General features: G+C 40.5%; 1 protein-coding gene across 2 annotated transcripts in view; it reads right to left on the bottom strand.

Moving 5' to 3' along the window:
* Positions 1-7254: 7254 nt before the first annotated feature.
* The window catches only part of ZFPL1 (zinc finger protein like 1), a 19455-nt gene continuing 1976 nt past the window's right edge, over positions 7255-24733 (bottom strand). For both annotated transcript variants that reach the window (XM_073604886.1, XM_073604885.1), the window contains 7 exons: positions 19141-19256; positions 17844-17955; positions 16317-16510; positions 14591-14666; positions 14332-14499; positions 10552-10675; positions 7255-8381 (listed from right to left, as the gene is read on the bottom strand). In XM_073604886.1, the coding sequence (XP_073460987.1) occupies positions 8195-8381; positions 10552-10675; positions 14332-14499; positions 14591-14666; positions 16317-16510; positions 17844-17955; positions 19141-19242 (963 nt within the window). In that variant the 5' untranslated portion in view covers positions 19243-19256 and the 3' untranslated portion in view covers positions 7255-8194. The remainder of the gene's footprint in view (positions 8382-10551; positions 10676-14331; positions 14500-14590; positions 14667-16316; positions 16511-17843; positions 17956-19140; positions 19257-24733) is intronic.

The following is a 24733-nucleotide window of genomic DNA, read 5'->3' as shown; positions in this document are numbered from 1 at the left end:
AAGGGAAAGACAAAGTTAACTGCTCAAGCTACAGGCCAATAGCCCTATTGAACGCCGATACGAAGCTGTACTCCAAGATCCTGGCCACTAGGATAAAAAAACTAATCCCACTGTGGATCAACCCGGACCAAACTGGTTTTGTCCCGGGGAGAGAGGGGCGGGACAACAGCCTAAAATCATTATTGATGTTGCACAAGAAGGTGCAGAATGAGACCCCAGTTCTATTCCTGTCATTGGATGCAGAAAAAGCATTTGACAGGGTAGACTGGGGTTTCATGATGGATACATTGCGGCATTTGGGTATCGGGACAAAAATGATGAAGTGGATAACAAATTTGTATAATGGCCCGACAGCAGTCGTAAAAGTAAACGGTAGACTCTCTCCAAAAATTGAGATGCAGAATGGAACACGGCAAGGCTGTCCACTGTCTCCACTATTATATGTATTGGCTTTAGAACCACTATTAGCAACACTCCGCAATAACAAAGAGGTAGAAGGAGCGAAACTAGGAGGAAAAGAGCATAAGATCGCTGCTTACGCGGACGACATCTTGATGTACGTATCCAACCCAAGAGTGTCACTCCCAAACATACTGAAAAAAATTAAAAAATACGGAGAACTGTCAAACTTCAAAATTAATCCAATAAAAACGGAAATATTAAACATAGGTCTAGAGAAAAAGGAAGTTCAGTTTTTACAAAAAGAATTCCCATTCACTTGGGTAAAAGAACTAAATTACCTTGGAATTAAAATAACTCCTAGAGTCGAAAAAATTTATCAGGCAAACTTTATTCCACTGATCAATGAGGTCAAAGAAGAAATGAAAAAGTTAAAAATACAGCCACTTTCATGGATTGGAAGAATAAATATGTTTAAGATGACGATATTACCTAAAATAAACTACAGATTACAGATGTTACCAGTAAAAATCCCGCAGAGCTTTTTTAAAATAATTAAAACAATCCTGCTAAAATACATATGGCTTAATAAAAAACCAAGAATTAATTACACGCTGATCACAAGGAAAAAGGAGCATGGAGGTCTTGCCGCTCCAGATATAAGTAGGTACTATAAAGCCATAGTTTTAACACGAATGTTAGAGTGGACAAATGAGAAAAATGAAAAAAAATGGGTGGAAATGGAAAACACAATAAGTGGAGCCACACTACATAAGAATATTTGGATTCCACGGAAATATAGAATATTGGACACCGACACGCATGAAATAACAAAAAATGTATTTAAAATTTGGGACACCATCCACTTAAAGAATGAATGGAAATATAATTCACCACTATTAGCACTCACAGGATCGAATCTCTTCACACTTGGGAGGGAAATATTTGAAATCCAAGGAATAGGTAACCCACAACTGAAAGATATCACTAGAAATGGTAAAATAAGAACACGAGTAGAAATAGAGGAAAGGAATGGATGGAAGATGAATGAATGGAAGTATACTCAACTAAGGCACCTAGTAAGCACAATACCACACCCACTGAGAGATGAAACAAAATTAACTGCACTGGAAAAGCTATGTAGCAATGAAACACCAATAAAAAACGGAACATCAAAAATTTATAGTATACTGACAGATTTGGAAGCACAAGAAAGACCAGAATATATAAATCAATGGGAAAAAGAAATGAATTTAAAAATAGATAACCAAAAAGTGGAAAAAATGATAGAAATGGGATATAATAAGGCTTGGGACATGAAGACCATAGAAATGAATTATAAACTAGTATCAAGATGGTATATGACCCCAGTAAGAATACACAGATTCCATCAAGATAGAACCTCCTTGTGTTGGAGAAAATGTGGCCAAATAGCAACGATCACACACATATGGTGGGAATGCCCAATAATAATGGAGTACTGGAAGGAAGTGTTAAATAACATAAAAGAAATAACTGGAGAAGAAATAGAACAAAATATTTGGACTTGCCTCTTCCATATCTACAATAAACCTAAGAAACAATATAGAAAATCAATAATCCCTAACCTCCTGAATGCGGCCAAGGCCTTAATTCCCAAGAATTGGCTAAAAAGTGGAAAACCAGACATTAGAAACTGGCTAAAGGAAATAGATTATCACTACAAAATGGAAGGAGGAGAGAAAGGGGATAATAGTAGATGGGAAAGTTGGAAAAACTACAAAGTCTCGGATATTTATTTAGATAGGATAAAAGAAAGAATAGGTGCAGAGCCAAGTGGATAAATAAACAACATAAAGGAACGGACCAGACACAGGGGAGGGGGAGGGGGGGCGGGGGGAAATAAGAGGGACTGAGAGAGATTAAGATAATAATAGGGTTTATAATTATAGAAGGCGTTTTGTCGTCGGTTGTTAAAATTATTTAAGAATATCCTAGAAGGGAAAAATAATAAAGATGTGACGGAAACAATCCACAATGATGTGAAAAAGGAGAAGAGATAAAGTTTGACACATAAAGTTGAAATAATGTCTCTCGGAAAACTTTCGCTGAAGTGGATAAGAAAAAAAAAAAAAAAAAAAAAAAAAAGTCAATCATCAGACATGAAAGGAGCAGTTGAACAATAAGATTATCCCTTTGCTTTCTCCTTCCATAAGCCTGATTTGCTCAGAGTACCGATCTTCTCCTTACCAATCTGAGTGCTGTTCTGCAGGAGATTAGAGGAGACTAATACCAAGACAGATTCAGGAATCTAAATCATGGGTTTAAATCAGGTGGTGAGGAGGCAACATATCGTCGCTGTGGTTTGTGGCGATTCAGAATCGCAGGCGGAATCGCGGCAATTCCGCCTGCAGTCCGGAACGTCATAGTGTGAATGGAGCCTTACTTAGCTGTGTGCATGGTTCCATAGACAACTATTGCGAATTGGATGCAGGTTCCAATAGCAGGAGATTTTGACCGGCTTTCTATGGAGCGGGTTCACATATCTCTGTTGTGGCTCCGATGTGAATTTGCACAGGGGTCCTGTGCATCTTTTGGTCAGTTTCAGGTCCGAACTCAGCCAAAAATTAGAAATCAGACCTGAAACAGTGAAAGGGGACGCACCGGACCCCTGCTGTGAGCTGCATGCGAAGATAGTGTGAACCCAGCCTAAAAAATGCTGCATTTTTTACTCTCATGTGCAAGAGGCCTATCCGGCCTATCTGCAATGCGCCCCCCTGCCCCAAAGCACCCACCCCCCCATGTTGAGGGCATGCGGCCTGGTACGGTTCGGGGGGGGGGGGGCGCTGACTGGCCGTGCTGCGTGCTCAGATAAAGGGTCTGGTATGGATTTTGGGGGGACCCCCACGCCGTTTTTTCAGCGTAGGGGGTTCCCCTTAAAATCCATATCAGACCGAAGGGCCTGGTATGCTCTTGGAGCATCCAGTAGTGCTTCAATAGTGGCAGCTCTACCAATTTGAGATATTTTGCTTTGAGGCGCAGTGGTGGTAATTTCAAGTGTGGGCGGGTGAACTTGGTGACCAGTTTTTTATGCATAGAATGTGCACGAGAGCAGCTGCTCTCCCGGGTCTCTTCCTCCTCATTAGCTGAGACAGTAGCCAATTGCTCCCGCTACTGTCAATCACAGCTAGTGAGCAAATAAGGAGAGAGCGGGGGATGGGGCCGCACTATGCGCCTTGTGGGAATAGACACACAGAGCAGTGGCTCGGGAGCCCCCATAGCAAGCTGCAAAACACTCAGGCAAATATATTTCCATAATGTCAGTCCTGGACAGAAGGAAGGAGAATGTCATGACAAAGCCAGGTATAGGCAGCATTTTTTTTGTCTTGTAATCATTGTCAAATGACTGCAATAAGTGAGTTACTAAATTCAACTTCCAGCCCCTTCACTGTGACCAGAGTGGATATGGCTGCACAGACTTTTATATTAAATTTATGTTTGCTCTAGGAGTATCCATTAAAAATTAAAATGTGGATCTACATCTTCATGCTTTAAGGCATATCTAATTAAAACATTGATCCAATATTAGCGGAAATGAACAGTCAAGATATCCTGAATTTCTATATACATAAAAACAAACAATTTTCAATATATATGTCTTATATTTTAATGTATATATTTATTTTTATTATTTTAATATACGTGTAAACAAGAAACTGGTTGTATATTTCAATCTTACTGATAGATTTTAGGGTGATAGAAATTTTATTGTGGCAGCAGGCCTGGGAATATACAGAAATTTATGTGGACAATACTTGCTTGCATCTGACAAGCCGCATGCACACACACACTAATCTACCTAAAATATTTTTAGTTATGTCACATTAGGCTTATATACAGTGCATCCGGAAAATAATCACATCAACACTTTTCCACATTTTGTTATGTTACAGCCTTATTCCAAAATTGATTAACCACCTCAATACCGGGTCTATTCTGGCACTTCTCTCCTACATGTAAAAATCATAATTTTTTTGCTAGAAAATTACTCAGAACCCCCAAACATTATATATGTTTTTTTTAGCAGACAGGGAATAAAATGGCGCTCATTGCAACTTTTTATCTCACACAGTATTTGCGCAATAGGTTTTCAAACGCCATGAATTAAAAAATAACAAAACAGTAAAGTTAGCCCAATTTTTTGGTATAATGTGAAAGATGATGTTACGCCGAGTAAATAGATACCTCACATGTCATGCTTTAAAACTGCGCACAGTCATGGAATGGCGCCAAACTTCATAACTTAAAAATCTCCATAGGCGGGCTGACCGTTTTTCAGTGGCAGGAACTGAGAGACTAGTCAGGATTGAGGGAAAGATGAATACAGCAATGTACAGAGACATCCTTGATGAAAACCTACTCCAGAGCGCTCTGGACCTCAGACTGGGACAAAGGTTCATCTTCCAAGAGGACAACAACCCTAAGCACACAGCCAAGATAACAAAGGAGTGGCTACGGGACATCTGTGAATGTCCTTGAGTGGCCCGGCCAGAGCCAAAAATTGATCTTCTTTGCAGGACCTCTCAAGCTCCATCAGGTTGGATGGGGAGCATCAGGGCAAAGAAGAATGGGAGAAACTGCCCAAAAATAGGTGTGCCAAGCTTGTAGCATCATACTCATAAAGACTTGAGGCTGTAATTGGTGCCAAAAGGTGCTTCAACAAAGTATTGTTTGCAAAGATTTCAAACAAACTTCTTTCAGTTGTCATTATGGGGTATTGTTTGTAGAATTTTGGGGAAAATAATTTATTGAATCCATTTTGGAATAAGGCTATAAACATAACAAAATATGGATAAAGTTAAGCTCTGTGAATACTTTTCAGATGCACTGTAGAGTAATGCCAGCTTTTGTTGGTTACTACAAGCAATAAATGTGACAGTAAAGGGCAGATTTATAAATACTTCTGACCACTTTTACGCACATAAATCAGAAAAATGTCTCCTTAGACTTTGGAAGGACTCGTCACCAAATATAAAACAGTTAAAATCAAGTTGTTAGTTGCAATGGATAGTTTTATTTCCTTTGACTTAAAAAAAAAACGAAGCGAGATTTATGTGTAACTTAGTCTTGAGTATCTTCTCTGTCTACCCTGCCCAGGGAAATCAAATGTTATGCTGAATTATGAAAACTGGGGCAGTAATCCATCACTTTACCCAAAAAGCAATCACTTTGTTTCTGAATCTAGTAATCAGCAGCAGCTATATTTTTGTTCCAGTTTTCTTTGGCCCTGTTTGCAATCCTGTGGAATCTGAGTTCCTTTTAAGACAATACCTTGACCTTTCAGATTTTCTGAATCCCCAACATCACAATGATAATTTGTCAGACCCTGACTTACTGTATTTATTGGCGTATAACACTCACTTTTTTACCATGAAAATCGGGTACAAATAGCGTGTGCGTTTTATATGCCAATACTTCAATTTTAGCTGCCTCGGAGGGGACAAGGAGGGGGGCCGGACGAGCGCTGTCAGATTACATACAGCGAGAATCTCCTGTTTACTTGGCAGCCTCTGTAATAGGAAGTCCCGTCTCCTGGGCCGCCATTGGACCACTGTTCTGTCTATCATAGGAGATTCTCTTTGTATGTAATCTGTCGGCGCTCGTCCCGCCCCCTCCCTGTCCCCTCTAGGCTGCAGGTGGACGTCAATCAGGCTGCACTGATAGCAATGGTGAGGCTGCTGCATTGAAGGCAATCGTGAGGCTGCATTGATGTGGATTGATGAGGCTGCAGATGGACACTGACCCATATTTTGCTCCAAAGTTCCTTATTTAAAATTTTTGTTTTTTTCCTGAAACTTCCCTCTTAAAATGAATGTGCGTGTTATACGCCTGTGCGTGTTATACGCCAATAAATACGGGTATATACAGTATCTTGAATGCTTCAGCAGCAAGACCCTCTTTCCATAACCCCACTCTATCCCTGACTCTGTCCCCTCATCTTCTGCCAGCTTCTTTTGTTGCCTCCAAATACTAAATTCAACCCATGGTATTTATGGAACTCTCTTGGAAACTTTATAGGTGTACTGCTTTTTTGTTTCTGGTTTTATTTTAATTAAAACTTTTTTTTTTTTTAATCCGAAAACAACAGAGAAAGCAGAAGCTTCTCATAATGACTACAGTAGGTGTGGAGCCCCAAGTACTAAAACATGGAAATCTCACCAATAGAGAGGTATTGGCAGGTGGATTAATGCATATCTACACCCAAGAACAAAAAATTTATATATTATATATATATATATATATATATATATATATATATATATATATATATTTACCAGGCTGTATAGGTGGTGTCTGCATTCCTTTTAAATTTCTTGCAGGCGATGAACATTTTCAGCAAGTAAAGAAATTACCTATTGCTCTTGCCAGAAATGTAATATCTATATAATTTAACGTAAGCTGAACTATAATCACAAACTATGTTATGTTTCTTCCAAGCTGTCTTTGCTAAATTACAAATTCCCTTCCCTCCACCTAATGGAGATGAAAAGAGGATCAAATGTTTGCAGTCCAAATAAGGTGAGCTGCCTTATCTGACAAACATCCCTCCATAGATACAGAGGACTGAGTGAGTGTAGCCACTCTAGGACAGGAAGCGTGTTATTCACCGGAATACCAGGTAAAAAAATAAAAAAAGAAAGCCTGAAAAATAAATGATTCAGCTATCCATCTAAGGACTAGTAACTGGCTATGAATTACATTTTTGTTTTTGTGTTTAATATCATTTTAACTCTCTAGAATCTACCAAAACCTGAAATATCAGTTTTGTGTGAGCTGACCCTTAAACAGGAATGATGTATGAAGAGCAAAATGCTATTGTCCAACACACTCAGTATCCTTGTTTATTTGAAAGAGAATACCCGATTTTATCACAAACATACACAAAAGCAGAAACAATCTAGGACAGTGTCAACAGTATATTTTGATTTGTGTTTAAGAATTACTGATCCATAAAATATTTTAGTGTTTATTTGTTAGCAATATGTCCTGTCATAATGACAATTTTAGAAAGAAGCTTGTATTTTTTAACTGAAATTCAGAAAAGTGACTGCCGGTCACTATGCCCTTATCTAATGAACCCTGTATTACTTATTCCATCACTGTTTTCACACTGTTGGCAAATGACAAAAACAGCAAAAATCAGATACAGGGACAAAAGGAATGCATTACAGGATGGTCGTTAAAAATAGCTGTATACAAAACATTTATGGGTCTGACTTCCAGTACCTATGGGTTTCAAATTCTCTTGACTTCTGCTTTCATTAGACACAGAAAACGGTTATTGTAAAATTAGACTGAAAAGAAGGGTGAAGTTTTTCCACAAGATCTTTAGTTGTTTTCAGGCTCTGGAGCCCTTTCTGGTTGTTGATTCAGCAAACTGTTGTTCTCGTGCCATTTCTAAAGGCACAAAACAGTTACAGGGAACCGCACAATCCCTGAAGCAGTAGTTATATAAAGTATGGTCATTGTCACTTCTGGTCTAAATAATACACACCTTGGCCATCACAACTGGACCAACACTTTCGTTTTTTTATTCTTTTTTTGTCCCCTTTCTTTCAGTACAAAGGCTGAAGGGACTTGAAGTAAATGATGTTGCGTAAGTCAAGGCCCTCCTGTTACAAACATTAGTTGTACTTCCCAAAACAGATGATTAAAGTTCTCTGATTGGTACACCATAGGCCTTGTATACTACTGGGGATTTCAAATGGGGACATAGTCCAAAGCTGTCTTTTTCTCTGGAATGGTGAAGTATCATCTACTCTTGTCCAACCCGGATGTGAGGATTCAATAGTGGGTCAAGATTCGGGTCATTTTCAGCCGATGCTCTACCCCATTTGGACATAAGTAAAATTAGGGTAAGGAAGCCTAATACACCAATTATTAGGACAATGAAAAACCGTTGTTTGGTGGAAGCTGGCTGGGACTTCGAACCAGCACGATTGCTGTAAAGGAAATAACAGCTATAAGTTAAACAGGTCACAGAGTCAGTGGAGAACAGTATCTATGCAAAGATTACATAGTTCAATATAAACAAAATGTAACAGGTAGCGCCTTGAAGACAATAGAAAAAAATGTGATTTGGGTATACCTTAAAAGTAAAACTATAGGCAAAACTTTTGGATAGAGCAAAAGAGGGATTATAACCCCTGCCAGATTGTATTTTTCACTATCTCTAGCCAATAGGAAGTGAGAGGAAATCCCACTGGAAGATTTCCCCTCTATTACTTTTCTGTAAATACTGACAGATGTTCTAATCCCTCTCCACTCTAACCAAAACATTGTGCCTTTAGTTATACTTTAAAGTGAACTCTGCAGATACTCACCTCCCCACTAATGATCTTCAGGGTGCCAGATGTTCAGCCGATTTGACTGGCTAGTGTGGGAAGACATCATTCCTGTGCATATGCAGGAGTTCATTTGTCCTGACACTGTATTGAGAATGTACAGTATATAGAGCTGTGCACGCAGAGAAGATTGTGAACTGGCAGGCAAGTTTGTTTTATTGCAGAAAAGACATAGTAAGTCTCTTCTGCAAAAAGAAGAAGCTTGTGTCTGCTCCCAATTTTATGTTTTGTACTTTTAGTTCTGCTTTATTATAAATACAGAAAAAAAAAAAAACAATTGAGGAAAAATAAAGAGGTTTAAATCAAAAAACCCTAACACAAGGATAACAATTTAGCCACATGACTATCATTTTTAAATCTCATTAGAATTTGGAGCAGAAAATAACAATTTTATTAAAATATGGGTTCTTCTCCTGGTGTGTTAGTTTTGTGAATTGGGTGTAAGGTCTACAAAGATTTTGCATTACAGATGCGCATAACCATTTTAGAACTTGCCCATCTAAAAGTCAAACAGTCACCATTTCAGGACACCCACCAATTTTAAAGAAGTTCTTCAGCCCGACAACTCCCCTCAAAAAAAAAAAAAAAAAAAAAAAAATAAAAGTCAGCAGCTACAAATAGTGTAGCTGTTTGACTTTTAATAAAAGAACACTTACCTGTCCAGGGATCCAGCACGGTCCACCTCCAGGCTGGTCTCTGGATCCCCAGGACCGCCATGTTAACTGTGGGAAGCAGGCTGTGACTCCTTGCGGCTTCACATCTGGCTCCCTACTGCACATGCATGAGCTGCACTGCGCCCTGTGAATGGTCCCACAGCCTCCTGGCACCCATGACATGTCCAAGAGGCTGTGGGCCTCTTCAAAAGTTGGAGGAGGGGGGAATGAGGCACAAAAGTGAAACTTCCTTTTAGGAGTGAAGTTCTGCTTTAAAGCACTATATCTGCAACTCTTTAAAAATTTTATGACAGACTATATTCTAAATGTTTAGTCCTACTGCATAGGTCTTTTGCCAGAACTACATTTCATAAGTGGCAGTCTTACACTACTGAATAACAGAGTGGGTAGTTTGTTGTTATAAAAGGTCTCAGTCCACATTCTCTGCTTTCCATCCATGCTCTCTAAGCAGCTGTTACTGCTTTGGTGCACCGCAATGCATGTGCCTGAGGGTGATATTCAGGAAAAATGTCAATACACTGCACAAACACATGTAGTGTGCAGTGCTGCGCATTGTATGTAAATGGGCCCTCAAAGCCAGAATCCAAGCAAATGTTAAATACACTTGTGAAACACATAACATGTGCCTGACAAAGGATTTGTAATTCTCTTCAACCAGGCTAACCTCTGCCAGAAAGCAAAGCAGGTCTACTGCAGCAGTGCTATAAAAACCAAACATGGCCCCAGCTTGCTGACTGGACAACAAAGATGAGGTTTCCCTGGCTCAGCTTTCTTCTCTCATCAGAAAGTTTAATGCCACAATTTGTGTACAGCTTATTGCTCCTAGTACTCCTTTTCTCAGTCTGAGTGATACTGTACACAGCATTTTCATATTTGCCTAGAGTTGGGCTTTAATATCATAGTCCAAATGAAAAGTGAGGCTAAAATCCACAGATGACACAGATCTGTTTGTGAAAGAATATCCCTCTTTCCAAGCTCACTGCAGTACTACCTTAACAGCACATTACTCTCATAGCAAAAAAAAACATTAAATTCACTCAAGTACAGAAAGTTAGTAGTATAATATAAAATTAGCCTTATAATACTAAACTAACCGCAGTATCCTTGCCAACCAGCTCAGTGTCGGTCTCCTCCTGTATTTGTCTTCATCAAAATCGATCACTGCGTCTTGGGAGCCAGCAACATCTCGAGTGTCATAGATTTTCCTAGGAGTGGAGGCTACAAAAAGAAAATCCCCATTAGTCTTACCGGTAACAGTATTTATAGGAATCTTCCAGGACAGCCACATGAAAGGTGATTAGTTCTTCCCTCAACAGGAAACACAAGCCAACAGATTTCCAAAACCCCCTTTCCACCCCTTGTCTATCAGCTGAGCTTAAAAGCAGAATACCTCCACCAGTGCATGAGGGCAAAATGTAATAAATTCCACCTAAACCCCATATAAAAATCGTGAGAAAAGAGTGAGAACTAGGAATGCTGTCCTGGAAGACTCCTAGAAATACCATTACTGGTAAAGACTTAACAGGGGACTTCACCAATGATCTTCCAGGTCAGCCACTTGAGAGGATAATCAAATAGACAAGCCCATACCTTAGGGTGGGATGACACTTTGTAGAACTAAAAGTTAGAGCCTGTTGTGAAAGGAACTCCACCCTGTAATGTTTGATGAAGGTGTCCTGCCTAAGACTACGTAGCAGCTCTGCAGATTTGGTCCACTGGTGCTTCTGCTCTCTCTGCCCATGATGTTGCCAGGAAATGTGTGGAATGTGTCTTGTCTTGTCTGAAGATGGGAGCGGACAGCCATCTGTTCTATCAATAAAAGGTAATTGTGTCCCTTATCAGTCTAGGCCTCAAAAAAGAACCATATGTTATGGTTCTTTTTTGACAGAGCCTGTAAATCTCCTATTCTAGCTGTTGTTATGACCAACAAAAAAACAATTTTAGGATTAAACTCTATAACGAATAGGTCTTGCAGAGGTTGCAATGGCACTCTAGCTGAACCACTAAGTATTCAGAAAGGTCCTTGGGGGGGGGGGTGTCACAATCTTATGAAAAACTGGAGTACAATACTCTCTAGCTATCCAAAACCTCTGGATTAGAGGATCCTTGTCTAGCTTCTTATCCAAGAAGACCGATAGTACATTGAGGATCCAAGTTTTGGCCCTAAGGGCTTGCCCTAAATCTATGCCCTTACTGAAGAAAAATCCAAAATAGTCAGAATGGTGGGAAGGCAAACTCAGTTTTTACACCAGGCAGAGAAAACTGCCCCAGTCTTATGCCCCGTACACACGGTCGGATTTTCCGATGGAAAATGTCCGATCGGAGCGTGTTGTCGGAAATTCCGACCGTGTGTGGGCTCCATCGGACATTTTCCATCGGATTTTCCGACACACAAAGTTTGAGAGCAGGCTATAAAATTTTCCGACAACAAAATCCGTTGTCGGAAATTCCGATCGTGTGTACACAAATCCGACGGACAAAGTGCCGAGCATGCTCAGAATAAATAAAGAGATGAAAGCTATTGGCCACTGCCCCGTTTATAGTCCCGAGGAACGTGTTTTACGTCACCGCGTTTAGAACGATCGGATTTTCCGGCAACTTTGTGTGACCGTGTGTATGTAAGACAAGTTTGAGCCAAAATCCGTCGGAAAAAATCCTAGGATTTTGTTGTCGGAATGTCCGAACAAAGTCCGACCGTGTGTACGGGGCATATGAGTAACTCTTTCTAGTTACTAGCCTCCTGCTGAAGTTTTAATAACCTTCTCTGAGCAGCCCCTCTTTTCAAGATCCATGCTGCCAGGTGAAAACATTGAGACCTGAGGTGCAGAACTGGACTCTCAGGTCCTTCCTGGCTGGGAACACAAATGGCGGGTGTAACGACAATCTCTGTATTTCGACAAACCAGGTGCTCTTTGGTCACCATGGGGCAATAAGGATTAGTCTGTAATTGGACTGGGCCAATTTCTGAATGACCCTTGGAACTAATGCCACTCCCAAGCCTGGGGCAGCACATCCATTCCCTAATACCCGGTCTCCTTCCCTAGCAAAAAAAAAGACACAACAATCTATCTTTCTTTTTCTTCTTCCCACAAAGAGATCATTGGAGGGCATGCCCTATTTCTCTGCAATCTGGTAAAAAAACTTGCAAAGTCATACCCCAGTCACCCTGCCGAACCAGATTCCTCCTGAGAAAATCAGCCCAGTTTTTCTTGGGGGGTGGATTTGGAACAGCTGACTGAGGTTTTCGCAGAGGATTTAGCTTCAGTCTTATATGTCTCTTGAAAGAAAAACATACACAGGTCTGAACTTATCATGGCACAGATTCCAAGCAAAAGAAAATCATCATCTGTAAGCAATACAACATTGCAATCCTCAGGCAAACAAGAGAAAACAGTATTTTCTGGATTCTGATATATTCCTGAAAGTGGAAATACTCTGCAGCCCTTCCTTGCTCTCCATGCAGGATGTGGGGGATACCTTCTCTCTGTCTAATGCCAGTACCTTACTGGGTTCAAGGTAGCCCTGTAAAAATGACTACACCCGTCAATGAGTCCAGTGGCTCATTGCCTCTGTCTCCTCTCCTCATTGGAAAGCTTGAGGGACACTGAAGGAACTGTAGCTCTCTGGCCAAAAGGGAGATTTCAAACACGGCATCCACCCAGAAATGATGGCAATTGCAGACATGATGTCATGGGCAGAAGTGACGAGTCAAGATCTTGGCATGGGCAAATCTGCTTGAACAGACGGAACCTTTCAGTCAAAATCTCCAAATAGGCCACAGCGAATCTGGGACCAGAGGAGGACCAATGACCCAACGGCCAATAGGAACCAGAAAAAAAAGTAAATGTTTCAGACTATTCCGGAACGATAAGAACCACAAACTAAACTAAGGGACCAGGGGGTGGGAAGGGTTTTTATTCTGTTGGCTTGCGTTTCCTGTGGAAGGAAGAACCAATCATCTCTCATATGGCTGTCCTAGAAAATGATTACAAATAAATTTTTTTCCTATCAATACTCTTGAGACTTCAAATTTTCCCTCTTTTCCATTTTTTTTAAGTAATACTTAATGCAAAAATGACACAGTACAGCTCAAAAGCAGCTGTATACAACAGCTATACAACATATTTTATGATTTTTTCAGTTTATCATGACATTAAAAAAATACCACTTTAAGACTAGGCTCAAACCTAAACCCTGAGATGTGTGTTTAAGAGCACAAATATTTCTTCACATGTTTATGTGCCCTGTCTTAAGCAGCCTATTCAAAATGAATGGGCTAGCATGCATCTTAGCAGCGCAGAAATCAGACATGCGCCTGTTTTGACAGTGCATGTTAATACTGTACACTGCATGCAACTCTATTGGAAAGGTGTGTTTGGGGTAGAATGTGGTGCCTCACAAAACATGCACATTTCCACAACTTGATATTGTGAACAGGACCTAAAGCTTTGTTGCAGCTGAAACTATGAACATATCAGAGAACTGTGTACTGCTATAACACCTGCAACAAATAACAGTGTAATAAAAAGTTTACTTTGGCTCTATTGATCAATGTAACAAGCTGTTACAATGAACTCTGTAGCAGGAGCTGATGCAACTTATGACGGGTCCCTACAGATATGTGAGGAGTGAGCACAGGGGTGGGAAACATAGAAAGACATACTGTCCAGCTTTCCAGAATCCAAGGAAGTAGGTGAGGGGTTCTAAAAAGGAAAGTAATCTCTGTGGGTTTTTTTTTTTACAGAGAGCACACTCCAGGTTTATGAGGGTTTTAATAATAATAAAATTATTAAAATAATGTTTTTAATGTGGCAGGTTCTCCTCAAATTTCTCTGGTTTTATCTCCTATATCCTGCTCCGTGCACCACTCTTACCTGCATTCATAGCAACACTCTCCCCTCCAGTGTCTCCAATGATGACAGGATGGTCTTTTGATGTGTTTCCCGACAACCCATGCTGTACCATAGGTGTGGGACCAGAGCTGTACAGATACCCTGTCTGTTGTGCCATTTCCGGACTTTCTGATAGGTGATCAGGGGATGCTGAGGAGAAACAGAAACAAGTGTTAAACTCACAGAAAGAGCCTAGAGAGTTTATATAAGTAGGGGAATGGAAGTAATGAAAAAAACTCACAGTTCACAACTGACCAGTCCCTGTAATCTGTGATGTCATGCTGGGAGATTTCATCTACAGGCTCTGCCTCTTCAATCTAATCAAGAAAAAAAAGTATAATGGAAAAAAAATAAATAAATAAATAAAAATCGAGAAAAAAAAGCTGTGCTGAAAGGACAAATTATATACGCAAATAAAAAAAAACAAAGCTGCCAGCACCTAGAAGTCTAGTATCAAATAAAAAAATAAGTAACAAATAAAACAAAAAAAGATGCAGCGCTGAGAATAAACTGTGGTGAAAAGAAAGTGGCTAAGAAAGACTAAGGCATAGTCTCATAAGTGTCAATTTGTGATAATTGGTATACATATAAATAATGATTCACATGCATAAAATAGAGGATGGATAAATAGTAATGACTGTGCAAAAAAAATGAAAAAAAGACTATAGCAAAGTCTCATAGAGAAAGCAATATGTGATAATTGGTATATAGATAAACCTTGAAACATATACACCATGAAACAAATGATTAATATACTCGTGAATAAAATACACTATTAATGAGATAAAACGAAGGATAAGATAATCCCACAAAGTAACAGTCCAGAAAGGTGACCACAAGAAAGCAATCATCTGTGAAAGTGCCAGGAAAACGAAGGGTATCTTCTGTTTCTCTTCACATTCAAGATGAAAAATCAAATGCGCTCACCAGATGGGGATGACTGCTATTACGGCAGTCTCGCCCAGCACAAGGAAATCGGTCTCCCCACAACCAAACACGCACTAGCAGCAGATGATTCTCAGGGATATAAAACGAAAAAAGTCCATAGTGTAGCATGTACAAAAAGGATCGATTTATTAAAGTAAAAACACACTTACAATATTGCAGTGAGTAAGGAGCGGTGGGATAAAACATGCGTAGTAGTCCCGGCGTCTCCGTCTGTCCAGACGGAGACGCCAGGACTACTACGCATGTTTTATCCCACCACTCCTTACTCACTGCAATATTGTAATATTGTGGGGAGACCAATTTCCCTGTGCTGGGCGAATGTGAAGAGAAACAGAAGATACCCTTCGTTTTCCTGGCACTTTCACAGATGATTGCTTTCTTTTGGTCACCTTTCTGGACTGTTACTTTGTGGGATTATCTTATCCTTCATTTTATCTCATCAATAGTGTATTTTATTCACGAATATATTATTCATTTGTTTCATGGTGTATATGTTTCAAGGTTTATCTATATACCAATTATCACATATTGCTTTCTCTATGAGACTTTGCTATAGTCTTTTTTTCATTTTTTTTGCACAGTCACTACTATTTATCCATCCTCTATTTTATGCATGTGAATCATTATATATATGTATACCAATTATCACAAATTGACACTTATGAGACTATGCCTTAGTCTTTCTTAGTCACTTTCTTTTCACCACAGTTTATTCTCAGCGCTGCATCTTTTTTTGTTTTATAAGAAAAAAAGTACGATATAGGGCAGTGATAAAGGCATGCTTCTTTTTCTTATAAGGTATAGTGTAGCATTTTTTACCAAATGAAAGTCAGTAGAGAAAAGTGGTTACTATAGCTACATAATGCATGTTTCTTATACAAATATAACAATATTTACTGAGAACAAAAGAGAAGGCAAAATGTAAAATAAAAAGTGTGCAGCACTATAAAGTACTATGCAATACAAACGTAACAGAGATAATAAATGGAAACTCAAAAAATACATAACTTGTGACTTACCAAAGGGAGGCCAAGCCCTGCTCTAGCCCAGTTGACGAGTGAGAGTTTATCCCGCAGCGTAGAGGCGACTGGGCTGACAAGATTGCTGGGGGGAAAGATTGGTCCCTGGCAGCTTGGGCATTGGTACCCTGCGGGTGCTGTGTTTGTCGGCAACTGAGAGGCCAGATCATTCAGACAAGACCAGTGAAATAGATCTGATTAAAGTAAAGTAAAAAAAACAAAAAACAAAATAACACAACCTTTATATGCACATTCACAGATATGACAAAGTTTATAGAACAGGGAAATAATATAAAACAGTCCACAGCGCTAGGTTTGGTACAGATTATATACCCAAATATGAAACAGTCCCAGTAAATAGTGATATAAAGTGCTCGTGCTCAAAGTTGATATATCCGTGCTCCAATGTGCTCAGACTTGGGTGCCCCACATAGTTGGTCAGCTCTAGGGGGTGAGTTTACATCTATTGCTAGTATGGTCATTTTCGCATGTGGGGAATACCCCTGTAGAGATCCGTTGCTGGCGTCTCATGCAGTGCAGTGCCTCATGCAGATAGACAAACCAAAGAAATCCTCATTGCGCAAAATATCATTCCAAAAATGTATTAAAAACAGTTAAAAGTAAAAAATATCAATCACATGTTAGGGTGCCTAAACATCCTGGCACCTGGCGTGTGTAACAGGTGATTTTATTATAAAACTATTTTCTCTTCAAATTAACTTAATATTAAAGCACTATTGGTATATATGGTTGTATGTGTGTAATTATTAGATTGTACGCACTGCCAAGGTATTAACAGGTGATTGCAATATTTAAATTACGGAATTCCGTGTAAGGGTATAAATGCCCTTACTCAAAATGGCAGAATTAGAGCTTCCTGATGATGGCCCACTGATTGGCTGAAACCTGTCGAAGCATTATCGCGCCACTGTGACTTACTGCCACCCAAATGAATACAGGGAATTGAGCAGCACCGCAACCAGCGGTAAACACCACCATTGTGGGCCGATATTCCCCTAAAAAATCACCTGCGATAGTTGGTCAACTCTAGGGGGTGAGTTTACATCTATGTGGGGCACCCAAGTCTGAGCACATTGGAGCAGATATATCAACTTTGAGCACAAGCACTTTATATCACTATATACTGGGACGGTTTCATATTTGTGTATATAATCTGTACCAAAGCTAGCACAGTGGACTGTTTTATATTTTCTATTGCCATTTGACAATTTTTTGCTGCAGCTGGATTGGTATAGTGCCTATCACGCTACTGTTATTATATCTATTGGCGCTTGGTTTTTTATTTTTTCAACAGTGGAATAATACTTAATTATCATATTCTGTGAGATAGTCCCAACCCTCTTGTATTGAATTGTGTTGTAACTGTACTGTCTCCCTTTATAAGGTAAAACGCTGCACAAACTGTTGGCACTACATAAATCTTGAATAATAACAACAACAACCTCGCCAAAAGCAAGAAAAACAAGATTCTCTCTTCTCTTGCAACATAGATAGAAAGGTTCATACCATAACAAACAAGGCGTACAGTCTCCTTGGATGAAAGCAGGGTATTGCAAAGACGACAGTTTGGGTTGTAATCACTGTCCTGAAGCCACTGTAGGTATGACTGAACAATACACTGGAAAAAAAAAAATTATATATATATATACACACACATACACATTTTAGAGAAGTGTATAGAGGGGAAAATGATTAGTTTGTGGCCATGCTCAGCTAGAAACACCATTTTTTTTCTTAATATGAATCTTGGTATATTATTTGTGCACAGAAAGCTATATATTATATATATATATATATATATATATATATCTATAGATAGAGCAAGAGAAACAATATACTTACAGTTCAAGAAAAGGAAAGGTTTTGTTTACTAAAATTTTATGTACTGTACATATTTAGTGAACATATTTGTTTGAAACACATTTTAGGGTGAACCTGGAGTTCCCTTTAAGCTTCCTTTAAGTGTTACTAAACCCAGGACCCTGCATTCACTATATCTGGTCTCACACAATACACAGAACATTGAAATGCAATAGTTTTAGAAAATATAAACTGCTAAATACCTTTTCTCATCAGTGGTAGATAGCAGTCTTGTGACTTCTATCAGTGTCTAGTTAAAGCTTGTAGGAACAGTTTTCATTCTCGCCTGATTCTCCTATGAGGCTGCAGGACCCCTGACCCTCTGTCTGGACAGTGCTGATTGGCCCTGTGCTGATCATATGCACTCCCCCCCCCCCCCCAAAAAAAAGAAACTCTCTAGTAATACACACCAAACTGAGCATGTGCAGCTTGCCCCCAAGACTCTATTATATAAGGAGATGGTTTGGGGACTATGGAAGGGGATGATCAGAGAAGACAGGATCAAACAGCATTTTTACACAATTTAGAGGATTAACCCCTTGGGTTCCACAGTGAGTACAACAAGCATGCATTACTGCATATACAGACTGATTTTACTGTTGTGGGTTAAGTAACACTTTGTCACTGGTCATGAATAGCAGACACCTAAGAGGTGCTTGCATGCATGAACATGTACTGTATCTTGTAGACACCAGGTAACCTAATTTTCTCCTGGATTTGGGCTTTAATAAAGAAAAGAGATTCTTCCATTTTGGAATAGAAGAAATCAGCCTTCTCAAAAGGAGCCCAGCGATGGCAGCTCACATACTGTATTTCTCCCATGAAGGGTGTAAATCAAAATGGATGCCCAAATTCATAGCAAACACAATAGTATATGACTTATATCATTTATTTGGATGGCCTAAAACAAGATGCCACTAACAGACTAATCGTACTCTCTTACCTTGGCATGATTGGCTACAAGACAGTGTTCACAAACATTGACCCGATGCTCAAAGCAGAAAAGGTTTGTAACTTTCCTCTTGGGACATTTGCAAAGACCCATAATGGCAGAGACACCTGCAGAAAAGGGAAGCACACACACACATTAGAGCTTCAGGAATATGCATACATAGATAGATTAGATAAATGTCTACTGCAAACTGTTCCAAAGCATTGAGAACTGCAATCTGTGTCATCCTCACCAAGGGTCACCAGGTATTGGCTTGTAATCCATACAGGGCTTCCATTTACCTCAGATGGGGCTTGCATTAGTCTCTCTGTATCATAAACATCAGCAGTATATGTTTCTGAGTTTATAAAAATATTTAGCCCATTATTGCTTTAATCCTATTTCCACCATAAACTCTTATTCCCTTTATTCCTGGTTATCAGGATGACAGCTCTCATTAAAAGGGAGCAGTCAGCTTGGTTGCTGCTGTTGTAAGTGAATCACTTCTTCACATGCCCATTTTAACCTGCGGGTTGGGCTGGGGTTTATGACAATTATATTTATGTGCATTTTGGGCATATTCAGAAAAAAGTTATAATTAATTTTCATTTGCAAAAAAGTTGCAAAGTGAATAGCACATGAATGTGAAAAGATACATATTCAGATAGAATACTCGAAGAAAGTCCTATCTAAGCTTAAAGTACAAATAAAGGCAACATTTTTTTTTTTTTTTTTTTTTTTTTAGTTTTGGATAGAGTGCAGAGATATTAGAACGCTTGTCGGTTTTTATTGTGGTCTGTGCCTTTGTTAGGGAGATTCACCCGCTCTATTTGTCCTGTTTACCATTATCACTGAAAGTGAAAGTAAAAGTAAAAGAAACTCACATATTTTGGGTTGTCCTCAGAAAAGTAATAGAGGGGAAATCTTCCAATGGGGACACTAGTTCTGGTGACCTGGGGGTCCCCAAGGGATTCCTTCAATTTGCAAGGATTTCCTCTCACTTCCTGTTTGGCTATGGCATAGGAAGTGAAGGGGAATCTCCGCAATAGGGCACAGATGGTGATAAAAAATATCTACCAGAGGTTATAATCCTCCCTTACTTTACCCAAAATGAAAAAAAAAAAGTTTTGCCTATAGTTCTACTTTAAAATGCAATCAATCGATCCTACAAAGAATAATAAAGTAATTTACATGTCAGCCAAGACTAACTAAAAAGCATGGACACCAGCACTGTGTGTTGTGGTGCAATGTGTGTGCTGTGCATATGCACTCATTTAAAATAAATGGAAAGGCGCATACACATCAAGTTGCAGTGCAGTTCAGTATGGTAAAAGCACTCAACTCTAGGCATAAAATAAATATGAGAGTATCTGTATACATATTGGAAAAACATTTGTGTGTGTGTAAAATTTCCTCTAAGCCACATGAACAGAAGCTTTTTAGGAGCTTCAAGCAGCTGGTCCTACAATATTTCCTATCATTGGGACTCTCTGGTACAGTTAGAACTAAATGACCAGCTCCATTCCCTGCCCTGTGTATTTCCATACAGGTAGAACTGGTGTCCATGTCATTGCGGTGTAATCTGGACATTCCCAACCTCAGCTCAGGATGCCCTTCTTTTACTCCTTGATTAGGAGAGGTCAAGGGTTGTACACTCCTCCAATGCCAATGCCTAAATCTCTATCCAAAAACACTCCATTGGACCAATCAGTATCATGGATGCTCGTTTAAGCTGTAGTCTGACAGCCAGCTATTACGTCACACGCATAAAATAAGCACTTAGGCTCCATTCACACATAAAAGAATTGGATGCGGCCTTCCTCACATCCAATTCACATGACAGGAGAGTGTGACTGGCTCTCAATGGAGCCGATTCACACATCTCCGGGGCGGCCATCATCCACATTTGGAAAGGGTCCTGTGCATCTTCTGGTCCAATTCAGGCAAAAATTCAGACCTGATTCGCACTGGAATCGGTGAACAAGGACGCAGCGGTGAACCGCGGCCACACCATATGTGAACAGAGCCTTAGCCTGCCATTTCAGTAAAATTAGGGGTACAGTCATTAGAGCTTCCAGGGAGAATGAGGAATATAATTGACTGGAGTTCAGCTTTAAAAGAGAAGTATGGGTTTCTCCCCCCCCCCCCCCCCCATTTATACTTACCTAGGTGGATGCAGCAATGCTGCATCTGTCCCCCGGCGCCTCTACACTGAAAACCAAGCGATCAAACACTGCTGATCACTCGGTTTTCAGAGCTACGTGAACAGAGAGCTGGAGACTGTCAGTCACAGCTCTCTGCTCATCTCCCTCCGTGCTTATTGGAGTGCTGAGCTGTGAAGGGGCAGAGAGCGGCCGTTTCAGGCTCTCAGCGGCCCGCTGAGAGCCTGAGATGGGTGCAAGTCCAGGCACCTGGCGGATCCAGACTTTGCTGTCACGATGACGCGGTGCCTGGACTGATATCCGTGACGTCAGCAGAGAGCGGACTTCAGCCCACTCTCTGCTGAAAAAGGGTCACAGGAGTGCAAAACGAGGAGAAACCCAGCCAAACGAGCTCAGGCTGGACTTCTTCTTTAACAAAAGTTATGTTCCAGACCATCTGGGCATCACCCTCTCTTTATATTAAACTAACCAACTGTGAAAAGAGTACAAGCAGCATCAGACACATTTGAAGTTAAAGTGATTGTAAAGGCAGAAGGTTTTTATCCTAATGCATTCTATGCATTAAGATAAAAAGCCTTCTGCCTGCAGCAGCCACCCTACTACTTACCTGATGTCCCTCTAGATCCAGCAATGTTGCAGGAGTGTCTCGGCTTCCCGGGACTCCCCTCCTCATTGGCTGAGACAGCAGCGTGGCGCCATTGGCTCCTGCTGCTGCCATTTAAAATCAGTCAGCCAATGAGGAGAGAAAGGGGCGGGGCCACGGCTCTGTAGCTGAATGGACACAGGGAGCTGTGGCTCAGCTCCCCCTATATCAAGCTGCTTGCTGTGGGGGTACTCAACAGGAGGAAGGGGCCTGGAGCACTGAAGAGCAACCTGAGAAGAGGAGGATCCGGACTGCTCTGTGCATAACCACTTCACAGAGAAGGCAAGTATAACATGTTTGTTATTTTTAACTAACAAAATAAAAAAAAAAAAACAATAAAAAAAAAAACACACACAAGACTTTACAATCATTTTCAAATATACAGTTAAACAGCAAATGTTTTATTCAACTACAATATCTCCATCAACTAGTGTGACCAGCCTCAGGTATGATTCAACACAGTTCACAGGCACACCTCTGAGTTACTGGGGAGTTACCTACATATATGCAGGTAAATATAGATGAATACTATATAAAATTAGGCTGATTTGATTTATTTATAAGCTTAATTTGAAATTTGATATCCTATTTAAAAAATGGAGTTCGCAGTACTCAGCATTATTACAAGGGTAGATATTTTGGTTATGGGTGGATTGTGCTGGGCTGAATCAGTCAAACATCCACACACTGTGTGCCAAGAGGTCACAGGAGTAAAGTCCCTGGTAAAGAGGGGAGCTTTCACACTGACCCGGGGCACTTCTTCCACAGTGCAGGTGTAAGCCCAGTGTACCTGTGGCTCTTGTGCTGGTTAGCTGCACTTTGCCATAGACTCCATTATGCCTTTCTGAAAGCACACCAAACGCTCAGCATGCTGGAGTTTCTCATCCCTCTAACTGCTACTCTGCCTGGGCAGCTTGGTCTGTTAAAGGAAGATAAAAAAATAACAGACTTACTGGCTGGATTACCAGGTGAAAATAAAGAAAACAATCCTAAAAAAGAAAACTAATGCAGCCACTACAGCTAAGAATTGGTAAGCTGCAGTTTAATAAATTTTCATTTTTGAATGTAATACCACTCTTGCTGCCCGTAAGAACGATTAAGCGGCTGACCCACCTCTATGATCGTTCTTATGGTGTAGGGAATCACTGGCTGAAAACGGCAATATCTAGCTGCAGGCATCATTCAGATATACCCCCACAAACAAGGACGTCCTGGGTCGGCAAGTGGTTAAGATATGAAGCGATCTGCTGCACAAGATTTGTCATGGGATAAGCAGTTACTCAGCTCAAGTGCTTCCCGAACCAACCAGGACGCTAGTACAGCAATCTTTTGTAACAGAGCTGATTTGTCATCTGGATCATGCATGAATGGCCTGTGAACATTTAAAATCTGCATGGTCACACTGGGATTTAGGATTACTTCACGTTTACACATTGCACTGATGTGTGTTACCACAACGCTTGTTTTTTTTTTTTTTTAAGCACCCCAACACATACAGAAAAAATGTGGTGCATGTGCAGTTGGTTTTGCACAGGGCAGCCTGGATCATGCTCTTCTCGGGTCCCTCTCTCTTATCGAGTGCCCCCACAGCAAGCAGCTTGCTATAGGGGCACCTGAGCCGAGCTGCAGCTCCGTGTGTCCATTCAGCCATACCCCCTCTCTCTCCTAAATGGCTAACTGACTTTGATTGACAGCAGCTGGAGCCAATGGCGCTGCTGCTGTGTCTCAGCCAATCAGGAGGGAGAGTCAGGGACGGTCGCCGGACTGGTGGACTTCGATGGACAGAGATGGGTCTCAGGTAAGTATTAGGGGGTGCTGGGGAGGCTGCTACACACAGAAGGCTTTTTATCTTCATGCATAGAATGTAAAAAGCAGAAAAATGTCTGTAATCTGCCCCAAAGAAGCTCATGTTCTTTTTTGAGCTTAAGGCGTTTTTCAGGCGTTTTTCTTAAGGTGACAAAAGCTCAGATGTGAACAGCTGCCATTAAAATGAATGGGATTTTGCTTGTTAGGGATTTTTTTGGGCATTTTTCGAGCGTTTTATGGGCTGAAAACGCTCAGGTGTGAATGCAGCCTAAAGCAAAGCTGTTCTGTATGAGCAAAGCACAGATTTGCTTGAAATAGGACATGTAGCAAGAAGTGTTGACTGTGCAAAACACCCCTAAAATTTAGGTTCTAAGACAGAGGTCTCCAATCATTCTAAACAAAGGGCCAGTTTACTGTCCTTTAGACTTGGGGGGGGGGGGGGGGGCAACTGTGGTCAGTGAGAGTGCAAAATGCCCCAGCGTTAGTGGTGGTAAACAATGTTACTGGTGTTAGTGGGAAAAATAGTGCCCCATTATTGGTATCAATGGGAGGAGTCACACCCCATTGTTGTCATCAGTGGGAGAGATTATACTCCATTACTTGTGTCAGTGGGAGGAATTGAGCCCCAAGGGCCAGATAAAGGCAGGCAAAGGTCTGCATCCGGCCTGCGGGCCACAGTTTGGAGACCACTGCTCTAAGATCATAGACTGAGCTGAACAGAGCAGAATGCATGCAATCCCTGGGCACAGCTGTCATTGCTTTATACCAATTCCAAAGCTGCCAGAAGAGAGGTATAACCACAGAGGACTGCCAAACAACAATGCCCATACCACACCCACTGACAGGAGATGATCAACTGCCTGTCACCAGATCATTCATTCCAACAAACATCTCCCATAAGACAAGATATTCTTTTAATTTTTTTAGACATGTAATTTCCTTGTAAAAGCCTCTCTTGTATAGAAATCAAACAGCTCTGAGACTGCGGCTGGGC

The sequence above is a fragment of the Aquarana catesbeiana genome, linkage group LG11 (genome assembly GCF_042186555.1).
Source record: "Aquarana catesbeiana isolate 2022-GZ linkage group LG11, ASM4218655v1, whole genome shotgun sequence".
NCBI lineage: Eukaryota > Metazoa > Chordata > Amphibia > Anura > Ranidae > Aquarana > Aquarana catesbeiana.
Note: the sequence above shows the minus strand (reverse complement) of the source record. Positions and strands in the feature narration are given on the sequence as shown.